This window comes from Anguilla anguilla, chromosome 10, assembly GCF_013347855.1.
Source record: "Anguilla anguilla isolate fAngAng1 chromosome 10, fAngAng1.pri, whole genome shotgun sequence".
In the NCBI taxonomy this organism is placed as follows: Eukaryota; Metazoa; Chordata; class Actinopteri; order Anguilliformes; family Anguillidae; genus Anguilla; species Anguilla anguilla.
Window position 1 is genome coordinate 32,472,984 of NC_049210.1, and position 14,078 is coordinate 32,487,061.

The following is a 14,078-nucleotide window of genomic DNA, read 5'->3' on the forward strand; positions in this document are numbered from 1 at the left end:
AAGTGAGCAGAGGAATGAGAGATTTTAGACTGACTCAGGTTCCTGGCTAGTCGCCCTGTTCCTGGAGAACCGCAGTTATATATCGGTTCCATTTCAGCTGTCCTCCTCGACCAGACCCTATTTAATTTTCGCCCAATCAATGCTGTCTATGTCTCAGTGCTATGTCTCACAGCTGGGAAAACCTGCTTAAACGGACTTCCTCCATGACTAGAAACCCTGAATACCTATGTACAACAGCAGAGTGATAGAGAACAGGGAGAGTACATAACTAACTGCTGTACTGAAGCACTTTGTCCAATAAATAACCTTGCTCTTGCTCACATTGTGACCAATCACAACACACCAGACTTTAACATACCATACTCTGAAGTTGATCTCTTCTGTAATTTCTCTTTGGGGTACTCTATTAATTATTATTTGAATACAAGCATACAGCAACTGTAACCTGCTTTGGAATGAGAGGACTGTAACACAGGACTGTATACATGAATATAGTGTAATTTAAAAGTAATCCTGGCAAGGGTTTGAGGGGTGATCTGAAGGGTAGATACAGTATGTATCCTTTAAGATACAAGGAGTGGAGCTACACCAGGTCAGAGCTTTAAAAGGATGAAACAATACTGGGACGGGTTTATGGGGGGGCAGGGCTATGTTGAGTAGGAGTTCTAATAAGATGAATCTATATCAGGGTCGAGCTACTACAGTGGGTGGGGTAATGTGGAGTCAGAGCTGTGATAGGATGAACCAATATTGAGGTGGGGCTACAGGGGGTGGATTAATGGGAATTCAGAGCTGTAATAGGACAAAACTAAATTTGGGTGGGGACCTACACCTACCCTCTCCTCCTCTGCAGCCATCTGAAGGGATAAGTAAAAAAAGACACTGTGATTATGAATATTAGGTTATGTAAGAACATCTCAAGTAGATGAAGGAAAGATCTTCAGCAGTAAGAGTGGCATCACCGCTTGTAATAAAGAAAGTTCTGTTCAAAATATGGATTTTTTCTCAAAAAGTGATATATGGAGAAGACTCAAACCAAGCAAAGACTACTTAGATCCACAGGCGCATTGCATGGTTTCAATATACATGAAGAAGGATTTTGAGTTTAAGCCTAAAGCATGCTGATAAGCATTTTCTTTGCTGTATCAGCACAGTTAGGATGCTTTCTCTATAATATTTGATATCATAAAAGCCACAGCCATACATGATAAGACGTGATGGGAATTCTCTGCATTCAAGGTTCACAAGGTCAGTTTTCTTTGTTACAAAGTCAGGCTCCATGCTTCCCAGCCAACAAGGCAATGCTGCACAAGCAATGATCCTGAGCAGGCTGCTCATTGGTTACCTTCAAACCGTACAGGGCTTCCAGTTGTGACATCACAATGCTGGGGTCACAAATAAACCCTATCAAATGAGCCTGGCTCAGCATTCACCAATGAATCAGAAACGGGAAACATTTCCCTAGTTTATTTAGGACCAGACCCAGTAGTAACTCACAGATTTTTGAAGCTTATCCCTGGTCAGATTTCTGATGAAGTTAATTAATTAATTAATTAATTAATAAATTATGGTTCCAAGTAAAAAGCCACTGAGTCACAATCCTTGTCCACAGACACATCCTCACAGGTACGGTGAGAAGAGTAGGGAGCTAGCACTGATTGTCACTGACCTGTTTGGCACCCATGGACTCAAACATCTTCTCCAGCAGGACCCTGAGCTGTTGGACATTGTTCATGAGGACACATGGCTGAGAGAGAGAGAGAGAGAGAGAGAAAGAGAGAGAGAGAGAGAGGGAGAGAGAGAGAGAGAGAGAGAGAGAGAGAGAGACAGTTCAACTTCCAATGCACAGCAGACTGACAAAATTTCAAAGTGTTTAAAACTAAAGAAATAAAAAAGAAAAAGTTAGAATGTATGTCTTAAAGAAGCAAGAACTTTGTCCATTTAAGTTAAAAGAATGATGCACTTTTATGTTTTATGTCTATTCAAAATGGAGCCAGCAGGGACTCTCTCTCAGACACAGAACTCCAGGGCACTTACGATCTTTTCCTTCTCGCAGTAGCAGGGGAAACTCTTGGTGAGGATGGCACAGTACTGCAGAAGCACTTTGGTTATGGTCTGTCGGGAAGACAGAAAAAAAAAAACCTCATCTCATTTCTCGGCAAAACCAATACCACGCTTTTACACCCATAATGCCTGACGCGGTCTTACCTCAAAGCCATTTACATGCCAGACTGCACAAACATGCAGGCACTTAGAATGCTGTTTGTCAGCAGGGTGGCTGTCTAACATGAATCACCATATAATGAGGAGAGCGATAAAGTGAATTTATGTAGCAGCTAATAACACAGCACGCAGAATCAAACAACGCGCCTTGTACAATAGAGCAGATACATATCTGTCAAGAATAAAAGCAGAACAAAAATGTTTTCTTCTACAATCAGAGGAAAATACATACATATGGCACAGGAAGGCAGTAAATAGAATGTGTGAAAAGAAATAAAAGATTGAGAGAGACAATTGCAGCTGTCATAAAACTGGGCAAGAGATGCACCTGCATTTTAAAGAAGTCTGTTATCTTAAGGAAGCCTGGCTAAGAAAACTAGCATGATGGAGTGAGGCAGTTTGAATCCTGGGCAGTACAGAGACATTGTTAAAATTTACAGAGATTCTAAAACACAACTGCTTCTGTAAATGTCCAGTTTTATAAAGTGTTATCAGGTAAAATGCAACCTAAGCCAGCCTGGGAGAATGTCTGTATCGCTTACGAAGGCGCAAGCATAAAATCACAGCACATATCACCTCAAAGCTAATGGTCTTTTGACCAATGGCTGCCCTCAGGTGACACATGTAACAGGAAGTGTGAGGGAGAATAACAGGGCTCAAGTTCCTCCCGCAAACTTCATCACTGGCCACAGCTTCATCTTGCTAAAATTGCCGGTAACAGCCCCGTAGCCATCCACGGTCTCCTATGAATATTTCATACCAAAGTGCATTCTTTTTTTTATAGCAAAGTCTAATTTCTGGAAACAAGGGTTTGACAGGGTCATGAATTTCCGTGGGCACCGGGCAGGGCTGGAGGGACCGTTTTACGGCACGCATTCTTATTTAATGAGGACGTATTGAATTCCTGTTTCGCAAATGTGCGGGAAACGTCCCACCTGATTTCCTGCCGCCGCGTTCCGGCGGATCCCAATTTCCCCGCTAATGGGGTAGCGCCCCGAGAAGTCAGAAACGAAAATTGAAAGCGAGGCGTGCCTAAAGCCGGCTCGGGGGACATATCATTGCGTTCCACGGTACAGTCGCCATGCACCCACGATCACATCATTTGCTCGCTGGCGCATTTATATCCCTGGCAGTGCACAGGGGTGGAGGTGTGTGGGGCTGGCTTTTGTCCTGAGCAACATTTGTAGTGGGCCATGGACCTTCGGGTGATTTGGAGGCAAAAAGATGGGGGGGGGAGGGGGGCAGGGGTGGTTGGAGGGGGTAATACACTACCAGTTTTTGGGTTATGGTGGTAGAGAACAGGGAGTGCGAAGAGAGGTATGGAAGTTGAGAAAATGGGGGGGGGGGGGGGGGGTTACCGTAGCAAATCGGCGGTTGTAGTGGGCCACAACTGTTGGGTCTGGGCACTCCAGTTTCTTGATGATCTCAAAGCTCTGGTTGAGCTGGGTGAAGATGTCCACCACGGAGCAGGAGAACAGAGCGTGCTCAGACGTCGGCTGGAACTGGCGGCAGAGAGAGAGAGAAAAAGAGAGTGAGAGAAGGATAGAGGGGGGACAGATTACTGTATGCCAATAAAGCACTCCTGAATTGCACTGAATGGAGACGTAGAGAGGGGGAGAGAGAGACGATGACGGTCACTGCTCATTGTCATTGTTGGTAAGAGGTATGGAGTAATTAGGGACTCCAACTCCATAAACTGTGAGTTGCAGGTTCAAATCCCAGGTTTATGCCCCTCAGATTGCTCCCTTGGAAAATTATTTCAACAGAACCACATCAGTACAAATTCAGCTGCTGACACCCAAAGTAACACCCAGAGCGAAACTTTCATTAAGGTGCATAAATCTACACCATCATAATTACAGGTTGTGAAATCTACTCCAACGATGCCACTGCAATCACTATTAGTTTTTCATAACAGTGTGCCAGTCTGGTGCAGCCTTCCAGGTATTTGAACAAACCCTCCAAAAACATTCTTATTTATGAGAGCTGTCTGCTCTACATCAAGCTATCCGCGGGAAGAAAGGACAATGCATTTTGCCAGGGTGACATTCATGACGTCCGCCTCCGAGTCGCAGAAGATTAATCTCTCTGCTTGCAGTGTCGGCAGCAGAAGCTTCTTTAAACCACGGTACACAAAAGACAACCTTCCACCTCCAGCCATCAGTGTCTGAAATGTTATTCGGCCTCTCCTACTTTTTTATCTGTGATTAACAGTTTTTATTTCCATTACGTAACCAAGTCATTGGTTTACATAACTATCTGATCAGAACAGACTCTTTAGCATGGACCTGCTTCAGTGAATCAGTTACTATGGGTGAATTGGTGTTAGCTCTGTGTGTAGACAGTATGACAACTGTAAAACAGTAGCAGATGGTGATGCCTGATGTGGAGGATTCCATTTACCCCCTCCCTCTTATCTCTTTCCAAGGCCCCCTGCATAAACTCCAGGGAAACATCCTCATTCTCAGCCAGCCACTGTAGGACAAACTGCAGGAACCATCTACAGACATAGAGACAGACAGACAGAGGGAGATATTTAGATACATCTCTATCAATATGTTTTCAGCTTTGGAAATATTCTGCTAGCTATTAAACTTGACTTACAGAGTGGTGGGAGGGGACAATAGATTATTTCAACTAACATAAGTGATACGTTACTGTTGCCACTACATTATGATCTTATATTTCATACAAGCATTACAGTATATATTAACTGCCATGACAGTCCTTATAAAATGACCAAAATACTAGCAATGCATTGAGAAGAAATATGCTTGCATGTGAACAAAAACATAAATGATTTTCATTTTCCGATACTGAAGTACATTTTATATAAAATACATAAAATGTGACATAATGTAATATACCGTTATATTTTTCAAAACAACGCCGTTTACAAATGACAATATATTCAGTTTCCATACGGGAAGACTTTTCTGTCATGTTAATGGAAATATTTCAAGATCCATTTGTACCGAGAAACAGGAAAGAATGGATGTAAAATTCGGGCAGACATGTATGGCAAAAGCAAAACAAGAGAGGAGTGAAGAAAAGAAAAGAGAGAAATAAAGAGCGTTGAAAAGATGTGGGAGGCAGAGGGTCAGGGGGTCAGACACTCACGACGGGTAGTCCGGGACGACATCCTTGAAGGTGGCGAGGTCCTTGACGTACTCGTTGTGGAGCCACTTCACCTTGAAGTGCAGGTTCATGTAATCCGCGCTCTTGCATAGCTTGTGCTTCTCATGCTCTGAGAACAGCAGAAACAGGGCTCTCGTTTCATTAAAGGCAGCGTTTAATTCTGCTTATTCGTACGCTTTGTCATAACCCCCTGAGAACCGGCAGAAAAAAAGTTTAAGTATTACATTTTTTTTGACATGATACAAGTGTCTTGGGTCACAAACAGTGATGACAGTTTCACAAATATTATTAATGTCATTCTTATTGTTGTCCCTTGTAGTGCAGGTTTCATCATAACAGAATATATGGCTCTTGAGATTAGGACCAGAGAAACAGTCCCCTACAAGGGACAAAAATCAATTGTCAGTCTCACGAGGATACACAAACTCAAATTCACATTCAAATTGGATACACCACTTAACAAAAATCATATCACAGGCAACATCCTTCTTCACTTTAAAAATTCAACGCAATGCAAATTTAACCTGTAAGACTTGCATGTAAGCACATGATATATGTGAAAGTATAAACAAATAAAGGTAGAATAATAATAAATAAATTCTCTTATTGCTTATCAGAATGCATATATAAACCCCCCCCCATACACACACACACAAACACATACCAAAGCAGCCAAGAGAGCAGCTGCTTTCATCCCAACATTCCGATGCCAGTAACAAAAAACTGCTGGGATTAGTACAAGTGAACATTTCCGTATTCGCAAGTGTTGAGGAAAAACACAGTGGCAGCTAGGAGTCCCCTGGTACAGTGAACACTAAAAAAGTGCTAAACAGCCAAAGCAGCACTCAACCAATTGCAGTCTGATTAATGAGCTTTTGATCACCGCTGAAAAACTGAACAGATGTGGAAATCTTCTCAATACATCTCCAGTTTATATCCAAGTAGCTGCTCAAGATTTCAGTGCCAAAGCATTAGTCAGAATTATGGTCTCTCATGAGCTGAATATCTAAGAGTCCCTGTCCACAGCCTGACACACAGAATGGGGGAGCAGGAGACCCCCTTTATACCCAGGTCCTATAGAGCTGACCTTTCAGCTTTTTTGCCCCCATGAAGTGCAGTGTATAGGCACTCTGCCTTGATCTGTCAGTACCCATGGCTGCCCAGCTATCAAAAGGTAGCACAACCCTCAAAAACTTCAACAAATTCACAGATCTTCTCCCATGTTTTGCGACCAAACACAGCGGGAGGCCGCTGAGGATCACCATGGCGACTGCCGCTTCTGGCACTTTTGACACCGTCGACGCCACGACTTTGATAGAGGGCGCCTCTGATCGTTCGCTGGCGCTAATAGTGACAACCAACAAAGTAGCTCAAGTGTGTGACGGCTGCCAGACCCCTTCACTAGTGGTCGAGCAGACCAGAATAACCTTAATGAGGCTTATCTACAGCACATCTCCATCCATTTCAGAGCTCAAATCAAGGCCTCAGTCCATTTCACAGCTCAAATCAAGCTCTCAGTCCATTTCAGAGCCCAAATAAATGTCAGTCCATTTCAAAGCCTTAATCAAGGTCTCAGTCCATTTCAGAGCCCGAATTAAGGTCTCAGTCCATTTCAGAGCCCAAATAAATGTCAGTCCATTTCAGAGCCCAAATCAAGGTCTCAGTCCATTTCAGAGCCCAAGTCAAGGTCTCAGTCCATTTCAAAGCACACATCAAGGTCTCAGTCCATTTCAGAGCCTGAATCAAGGTTTCAGTTCATTTCAGAGCCTGAATCAAGATCCCAACCCATTTCAGAGGATGAATCAGGGCAGGGCATGGCAGCAGTGTAGTATAATGGGTCTTGTAACCTAAAGGTCAAAGGTTTGATTCCCGGGTAGGACGCTGCCATTGTACCCTTGAGCAAGGTACTTAACCTGCATTGCTTCAGTATATTTCCAGCTGTATAAGTAGACGTCATGTAAATGCACCTGCTAAATGCCTGTACTGTAATGTAATCAAGGTTTCAAGGCCAATTTCAGACCCACAATCAGGGTCTCAGAGCCCAGATAATGGTCTCAGTCCATCTCAGAGCCATCAAGGTCTCAATCAATTTCAGAGCCCAAATAAATGTCAGTCCATTTCAGAGCCCAAATCAAGGTCTCAGTCCATTTCAGAGCCCAAGTCAAGGTCTCAGTCCATTTCAAAGCACACATCAAGGTCTCAGTCCATTTCAGAGCCCGAATTAAGGTCTCAGTCCATTTCAGAGCCCAAATAAATGTCAGTCCATTTCAGAGCCCAAATCAAGGTCTCAGTCCATTTCAGAGCCCAAGTCAAAGTCTCAGTCCATTTCAAAGCACACATCAAGGTCTCAGTCCATTTCAGAGCCTGAATCAAGGTTTCAGTTCATTTCAGAGCCTGAATCAAGATCCCAACCCATTTCAGAGGATGAATCAGGGCAGGGCATGGCAGCAGTGTAGTATAATGGGTCTTGTAACCTAAAGGTCAAAGGTTTGATTCCCGGGTAGGACGCTGCCATTGTACCCTTGAGCAAGGTACTTAACCTGCATTGCTTCAGTATATTTCCAGCTGTATAAGTAGACGCCATGTAAATGCACCTGCTAAATGCCTGTACTGTAATGTAATCAAGGTTTCAAGGCCAATTTCAGACCCACAATCAGGGTCTCAGAGCCCAGATAATGGTCTCAGTCCATCTCAGAGCCATCAAGGTCTCAATCAATTTCAGAGCCCAAATCAAGGACTCCCATTTCAGAGCCCAAATCAAGCAGTGATGATGTCAGATATTAGCTGCTTGCAGTATATATGGAGCTCTGAGTCATGGCAGAGTTTGAGCTGACATTGTAACAAAGGTACTGCCTACTACGAGGCAAACCGAAATACAGCGGCAGATCAGTCATATCACCCCCAGGCGTGGGCAGGGTGTAGAAAAGCTGGGTAGGGGAGAGATGGGTGGGGGTGGTGAGCGATGGGCGCAGGTGATGAGAGATGGGTGGGGGTGGTGAGAGATGGGTGGGTTATTCCCTTACCGGCATAAAATCCCTGCCCACGAATGCCGAACGTGGTGGGGGCTAAAATGTAAAAAAGAAAAAAAAAAGAAAGAAAGAAAAAGAAAAAGGAAAAAATAGAACGAGAATGACAGAGGAACGGAGAGGGAGGGAAGTTGAGAAAGAGGGACAGTGAATGAAGTGGCAGAAATGATGTAAACCAAAGCAATGAAAAGACATAAAAATAAAATGCTCGTAGGAAACAAAATGTGAAGACTACACAGCTGTCAAATAATAATGCATAATTTGAGTCCAATTTTCTCCTCTTTATTTTTTCAGTTTATTAAAATATATATTTCACTCTGATATACACATACCAAAGTCTAAAGATCTAATTAAAATAATTGTCATTCTCTTCTGCAATTGCTTTCTCAAGATCTGAGGGAAAAGAGCACATTAATTCATTTATATTTATAAGGGGATATTTCTAGTATGCACTTTCACAGAGTACCAAATAATATGACTAATAAAAAGGAAACAAATCAGAACTTAATTTGACTGCTACATGAATAATAAAGACAGCCGGGGAAACGATTTTACAGGTGACACAGAGTTCCCAGGGAAACTGGTTCAAGCACTAATATGGCTCCTGTAGCTCATGAAACTAATTATCTCTACATGCACCCCCTATCAGCAGCTATTTAAAGGGTTATGGACTATCAATGCAGGGCTTTGGCCAGCAGCCTTACCATTGTTCCAGTGGTAATGATCAATGTTATCCAGAACTGTTAAAAAGAACAAGGGAGAGGAAAAAGAAGACAAGAACAGAGGGGTGGAGAATGATGAAGGGATGAAGGAGGGCAAGATGATCTGCAAGACAGGTGTGATCTGAAAGACCGGACTGGGTCGACTTTGTAATGCTACTTCAAAAATCATGAAGTATCCTTGGGTGTCACACCAACTGTCAAACTTAGAGAAAGGGGCTACTTAACTCCCGTTTAACTATGGCCTAATCCAAGTGAACTGGCTATGCGCTATACAGCTAACATTTTATTAGAGTCCAATGCCTGAGCAAACTAGCGTTGGTGTATACAGCTAATACTTTGTTGTAGTCTAAACAACAGGTGAACCAGAATTGTTGTGTACAACAAAAAACGCTAAATCAGGCCAGGTAACTTCTGGAAACAACTTAAATCATGGGCAAGATTGAATATAACTGAAAAGAACAGAATAGATAAATTAAGTCATTCTATTCTATTCTATTCTATTAAAGTTTTCCCATTGATTTCAGTTATACAACAGCAGGGCCAGCGGGCCAGAAGCAGGTTTTGGGTACTCGTTCTCAGTACATAGAGTGTCCAGCAGGCCTTACCCTCCATGGCGTACTTCATGTCCTGGGCGAACAGGGTCCACATGACCTCAGCGCTGACCTTTCCCACGTTCAGCTCCTGGGGGAACCTGGGAAAATGGGGCAAACCAAGAACAACGAGGGAGAGGGGTCAGAGAGCATGAACCTGAGAGAAGGCACACAACAGGCCTACAAAATAAGTAGAACCAGACAATGACAATGAGAACTACAATAATGCCATAAACAGTAAAAATGAAAACAGCAGGGATAGCAACTACAAATAACAACAATAATAAAATAAAGCTGCAAGCTGCGATAAAGCAATAAAAATGCTTATTATTAATTTTTAATATTTGGAGCTGTATTATGCCATTATGCCTTTTTATTGATCCAATTATTAAGGCTTGCTGTCATCAATTATGTGAGAATAAATATTTCAAGTCTCAAACAATTTGTCAAACCATTTTAAATACATTTTTAATTTATTTATTTTTTGTTAAACTACGCCCATATCCAAGTTAACCATTTCACATTTTAAGTGTAAATAACTTAGTTTATTTAACTTATCGAGAGTAGATCTACTGCTACTACTGCGGCATCTAGCTCTCAGAATTTTCAGCTGAAAAGAAACTACAGTTCCTGGCCACGACAGAAGGAATACCCATGGGTATTCCATACTCTTCCTCTCTCTATTACACAGAATGAGTCAGGCCTCAGTCTAACACAGCAGCTCTCGCTATGACCGGAGCCAGCAGCTATACTGACTGGTTGAGGACGGGAGTGTAGGAGTTCTTGTCTTCTTCGATGATGGACACAATGAGGGTGATGAGTTTGGGCCAGAAGTCCAGGTTCTTAATGCTGGGACCCTGCTCCTCAGGAGCCTCCTCCTCCTGCTTGTTCTGAATGACAGAAACCAGAGAAAAGGAAAAGAAAACAAAGTAAGCAAATAATTACTCCAGAGTGGTAATAAGATGCGAGCCAGTCAGCTGTCATAAATATTTAGAATTGGGTGAAACTCGATAGCGTGAAATCCTGAATTTATAATCAGAATATACTGCATATTTTTGATCCCTCCGTGTCACAGGGCACAAGGCTTAAAAGGAGAAAAAATAGGCAGCTCTCCAAAATTTTATTTTAAAAGATTCCATCTGCAGACATTTCAACATCCTGCAGGTTTCTGAACACCTGTGTTGAGAGATTTTTCATTTAGTCACATATTTGAATATATTTACATAGCAAAGCAGAGTCTGCCAATGCCTAGCGATTTAAGTTCTTAAAAGCAGACTAAGTAGGTGCATGGTATTAAACCATGAATGTGTTATTAAAATATGAATGTGCTATTGTTCAAGGAGATGAGATATAAACAGTACAAATATAAACAAATATGGTGCACAGGGAAACAGGGAAAATCTGGGTTATAGGGATATATGACTGGCGTGCATATGTGTATTATAAAACAGCATACAGACAGCATACAAAGATGTTGGAAATCAGGAGAATAGAGGTTGTAACTGTATACACATACAGCAATACAAGAAATGATTGAAGATACAGACTGTGGAGAAGGCTGATCTCAATATTAAACATATTTCACAGCAACGTATTAAAAATAGCAATATTTGCATCTGCCAAATTCAAAGTGAAGTGTTGCAATTTCTTTATAATATATTATTTAAATATGCTGCAAGATATTACATTTTGATAATGGTTTGATGTATGAGTGTAGTTACTTTTAATGGGCATGTTATTTGCAGCAATAATAACAAAACAAAGCAGAATTATTGTAAATACAGTGAGTTGAGATGCAGGTGGGAGGGATATAAAAATAAAGCAGACTCACGGGGTCTGCCTGGGGCTGGTACTCCCGGCTGTACAGCTCCTGACAGTTGTTGAAGATGTACTCGTAGGTGGAGTTGAGACACGCCTTCACACAGTCTTTCACCACCTGGCCCGCCCTGGGGGGACTCTGCAGTTCCAGGACCTGTGACACACACACACACGCATGAGCACAGATACACACACACACATGCACACATTCACACACACACACACACATTCACACACACACACACGCATTCATACACACACGCAAGCACACACCCACACACACACATACACACACACAAGCACAGATACACACACACACATGCACACATTCACACACACACACGCATTCACGCACACATACCAGCGAGCACAGATACATACACACACACACACACATTCATGCACACACGCAAGCACAGATACACATACACACACACACACGCATTCATGCACACACGCAAGCACAGATACACAAACACACACGAGAGCACAGATACATACACACACACGGTTGAAGGTACCTGAATGTCCTTTCATCCAAGTTAAATTTAATCACATAATCGGTCGTGTACTACACTGCATTGTCTTACCTTCATTCTAAAGAAGGTGATGCTGGTGAGCAGATCCACTGTGGACTTCAGGTCCTGCAGACGTGGCTTACTGCTGGCAGGGAAGTTGTTCTATCATATGAAAAAATATGAGACAATGAGACAAAAGCTAAAGATTTAGAGCAACTCATCAAAGCATCAATGAACAAAACCTGGTTACCAGAAGCTAAACACCACCACCCATGCATAAACTCAGGCTTTAAATATAAACACAAACATACTTGTTTAGTGGCATGAAACAGTGTGTTTCATTACAACATTACATACTATGAATGTGTACTAAGATGTTGTATTACACTGGCCAGAAGACAAGATGGCACAGTTCATTGAGCTTGTCCTGCATTGTGACTTACGCGATAAGTGGAGAGGTCTATACGTAGAGAGTTGTGCAGTTGATCCAGGAGCTTAACAAACCTCTCTCTCTGTTAGAGAAAATAGGAGTCCGACAGTCAGAGAGAGGGAGGAAAGAAGAGAGAAATATACACAAAATAAAATTCTTCATTTGTAGCCTGTACACATAAACTTCCCCTCCCCCGATGCATAATCGGACTCCAGCTTTGCAGATCAATCTCAGAGTTCTTTATCGGAAACTGGAATCCATAAGTTTTGCAAGGCAAAGGTCAGTAGGGGAGGACATCCGTTTGGAGGAGACCCGGGGCTAAACTAATGACCTTAGTCGAAGAACAGCCTCCCACTGCCCCCGCCCCCCACTCCTTCCCCGCCCACGCCCCCGCACCAGCCCCTGCCCTCCCCCGAATGCAACGGTGGCTGCCCTAAACAATTACAAACAAATATCACACTTCAACAGGAAATGAGGACAGGCCAGACCACGGGAAGCTAAGAGCCAAAGCGGTCTGTCCACAAGACAAAATAGCAGCTAGCTCCGAAGCCTGGAGACCGCGCTAGCGAGACGCAAGCGCTGAGCGACGCTAGCCCCCATTAGGTCCGCGGTGCGGCGGCTGGCACATGCAGCAGGAGGACATTCATCTCCGCGGTGCTCGAGGCTTCCCGCCGTCCCCCTGGCCTATTAGGCCCAGATCCAGCCGTCACCGCGGAGACGCGCCGCACCGAGCCGCCGCTAATGATGACCCACAGCAGAGAAGGCGCTCCACCAGACACCATTTGGAACGTTAACCGTTACAACACCGGTTAGCACCTTTGGGATAACTGACAATTTTTTTTTTTTTTTAAATCAATTTTCATCAATATTCAGCACGAAGAGTACATCTTTCACATGACTGTATATTTTGGTTATTCACATGATTAGTTTGTAATTTCAGGGATATTCAATAACATTTTTCAAATATTTCCCTTTATAAATTAAAGGGAGTAATTAAAATAGAAGTAAATAAAAAAGATTTAATGCTTCTATGAGACATTTCACTTTCTCATTTCATTACCAGAGAGAGTAAAACCATACCAGATTCATAGTAGGATAGGCACCAGCCCTCCTCTAGCCTCTGCTAACATTTCTATCGCGTTCCCTGCAACACTGTTTCTTCACAGTTGTCTTTTTATCATTGTTTCTTGGTAACGAGGATGTGCAGTCGGCTGTCTGTTGTTACCAGGTGCACTGCACCATGGGAATTCGTAGCTGAATACCCACGCAAATTCCCACACATGCCGCGCAAACACGTTTGATAAGGATGAACTGTGAAGCCATGAAATGTAAACAAAATAATGAAGGTATCCAAAGAAATTATCTGTATTCACACACAAACCCAGAGGGAAATTTATTATGATGGGCAAATCCAGCTACAGATTACTGATCATTTACTGAGGAATTGCTCTTGTCTTGAGGTTAGTAGGGCATTAAAATTAATTAAAATTTATTACGTGGATGAAGACAGCCACAAAATATCACTTATGGTTAGCCGCTATTAAAAGCCAGTGTGAAGATGCAGCTTTCATCTTCACCATCAAGGTTTTCCTGAAACTAATTAATTTTTCTGG

General features: G+C 42.7%; 1 protein-coding gene across 5 annotated transcripts in view; it reads right to left on the minus strand.

The window, feature by feature from the left end:
* LOC118206716 (protein unc-13 homolog B-like) overlaps nucleotides 1–14,078 on the minus strand; it is a 163,222-nt gene that overhangs the window by 20,432 nt on the left and 128,712 nt on the right. For all 5 annotated transcript variants that reach the window (XM_035379733.1, XM_035379732.1, XM_035379731.1 and 2 more), the window contains 10 exons: nucleotides 12,479–12,547; nucleotides 12,108–12,197; nucleotides 11,531–11,671; nucleotides 10,456–10,589; nucleotides 9,715–9,800; nucleotides 5,344–5,470; nucleotides 4,627–4,723; nucleotides 3,582–3,725; nucleotides 2,038–2,115; nucleotides 1,670–1,747 (listed from right to left, as the gene is read on the minus strand). In XM_035379733.1, the coding sequence (XP_035235624.1) occupies nucleotides 1,670–1,747; nucleotides 2,038–2,115; nucleotides 3,582–3,725; nucleotides 4,627–4,723; nucleotides 5,344–5,470; nucleotides 9,715–9,800; nucleotides 10,456–10,589; nucleotides 11,531–11,671; nucleotides 12,108–12,197; nucleotides 12,479–12,547 (1,044 nt within the window). The remainder of the gene's footprint in view (nucleotides 1–1,669; nucleotides 1,748–2,037; nucleotides 2,116–3,581; nucleotides 3,726–4,626; nucleotides 4,724–5,343; nucleotides 5,471–9,714; nucleotides 9,801–10,455; nucleotides 10,590–11,530; nucleotides 11,672–12,107; nucleotides 12,198–12,478; nucleotides 12,548–14,078) is intronic.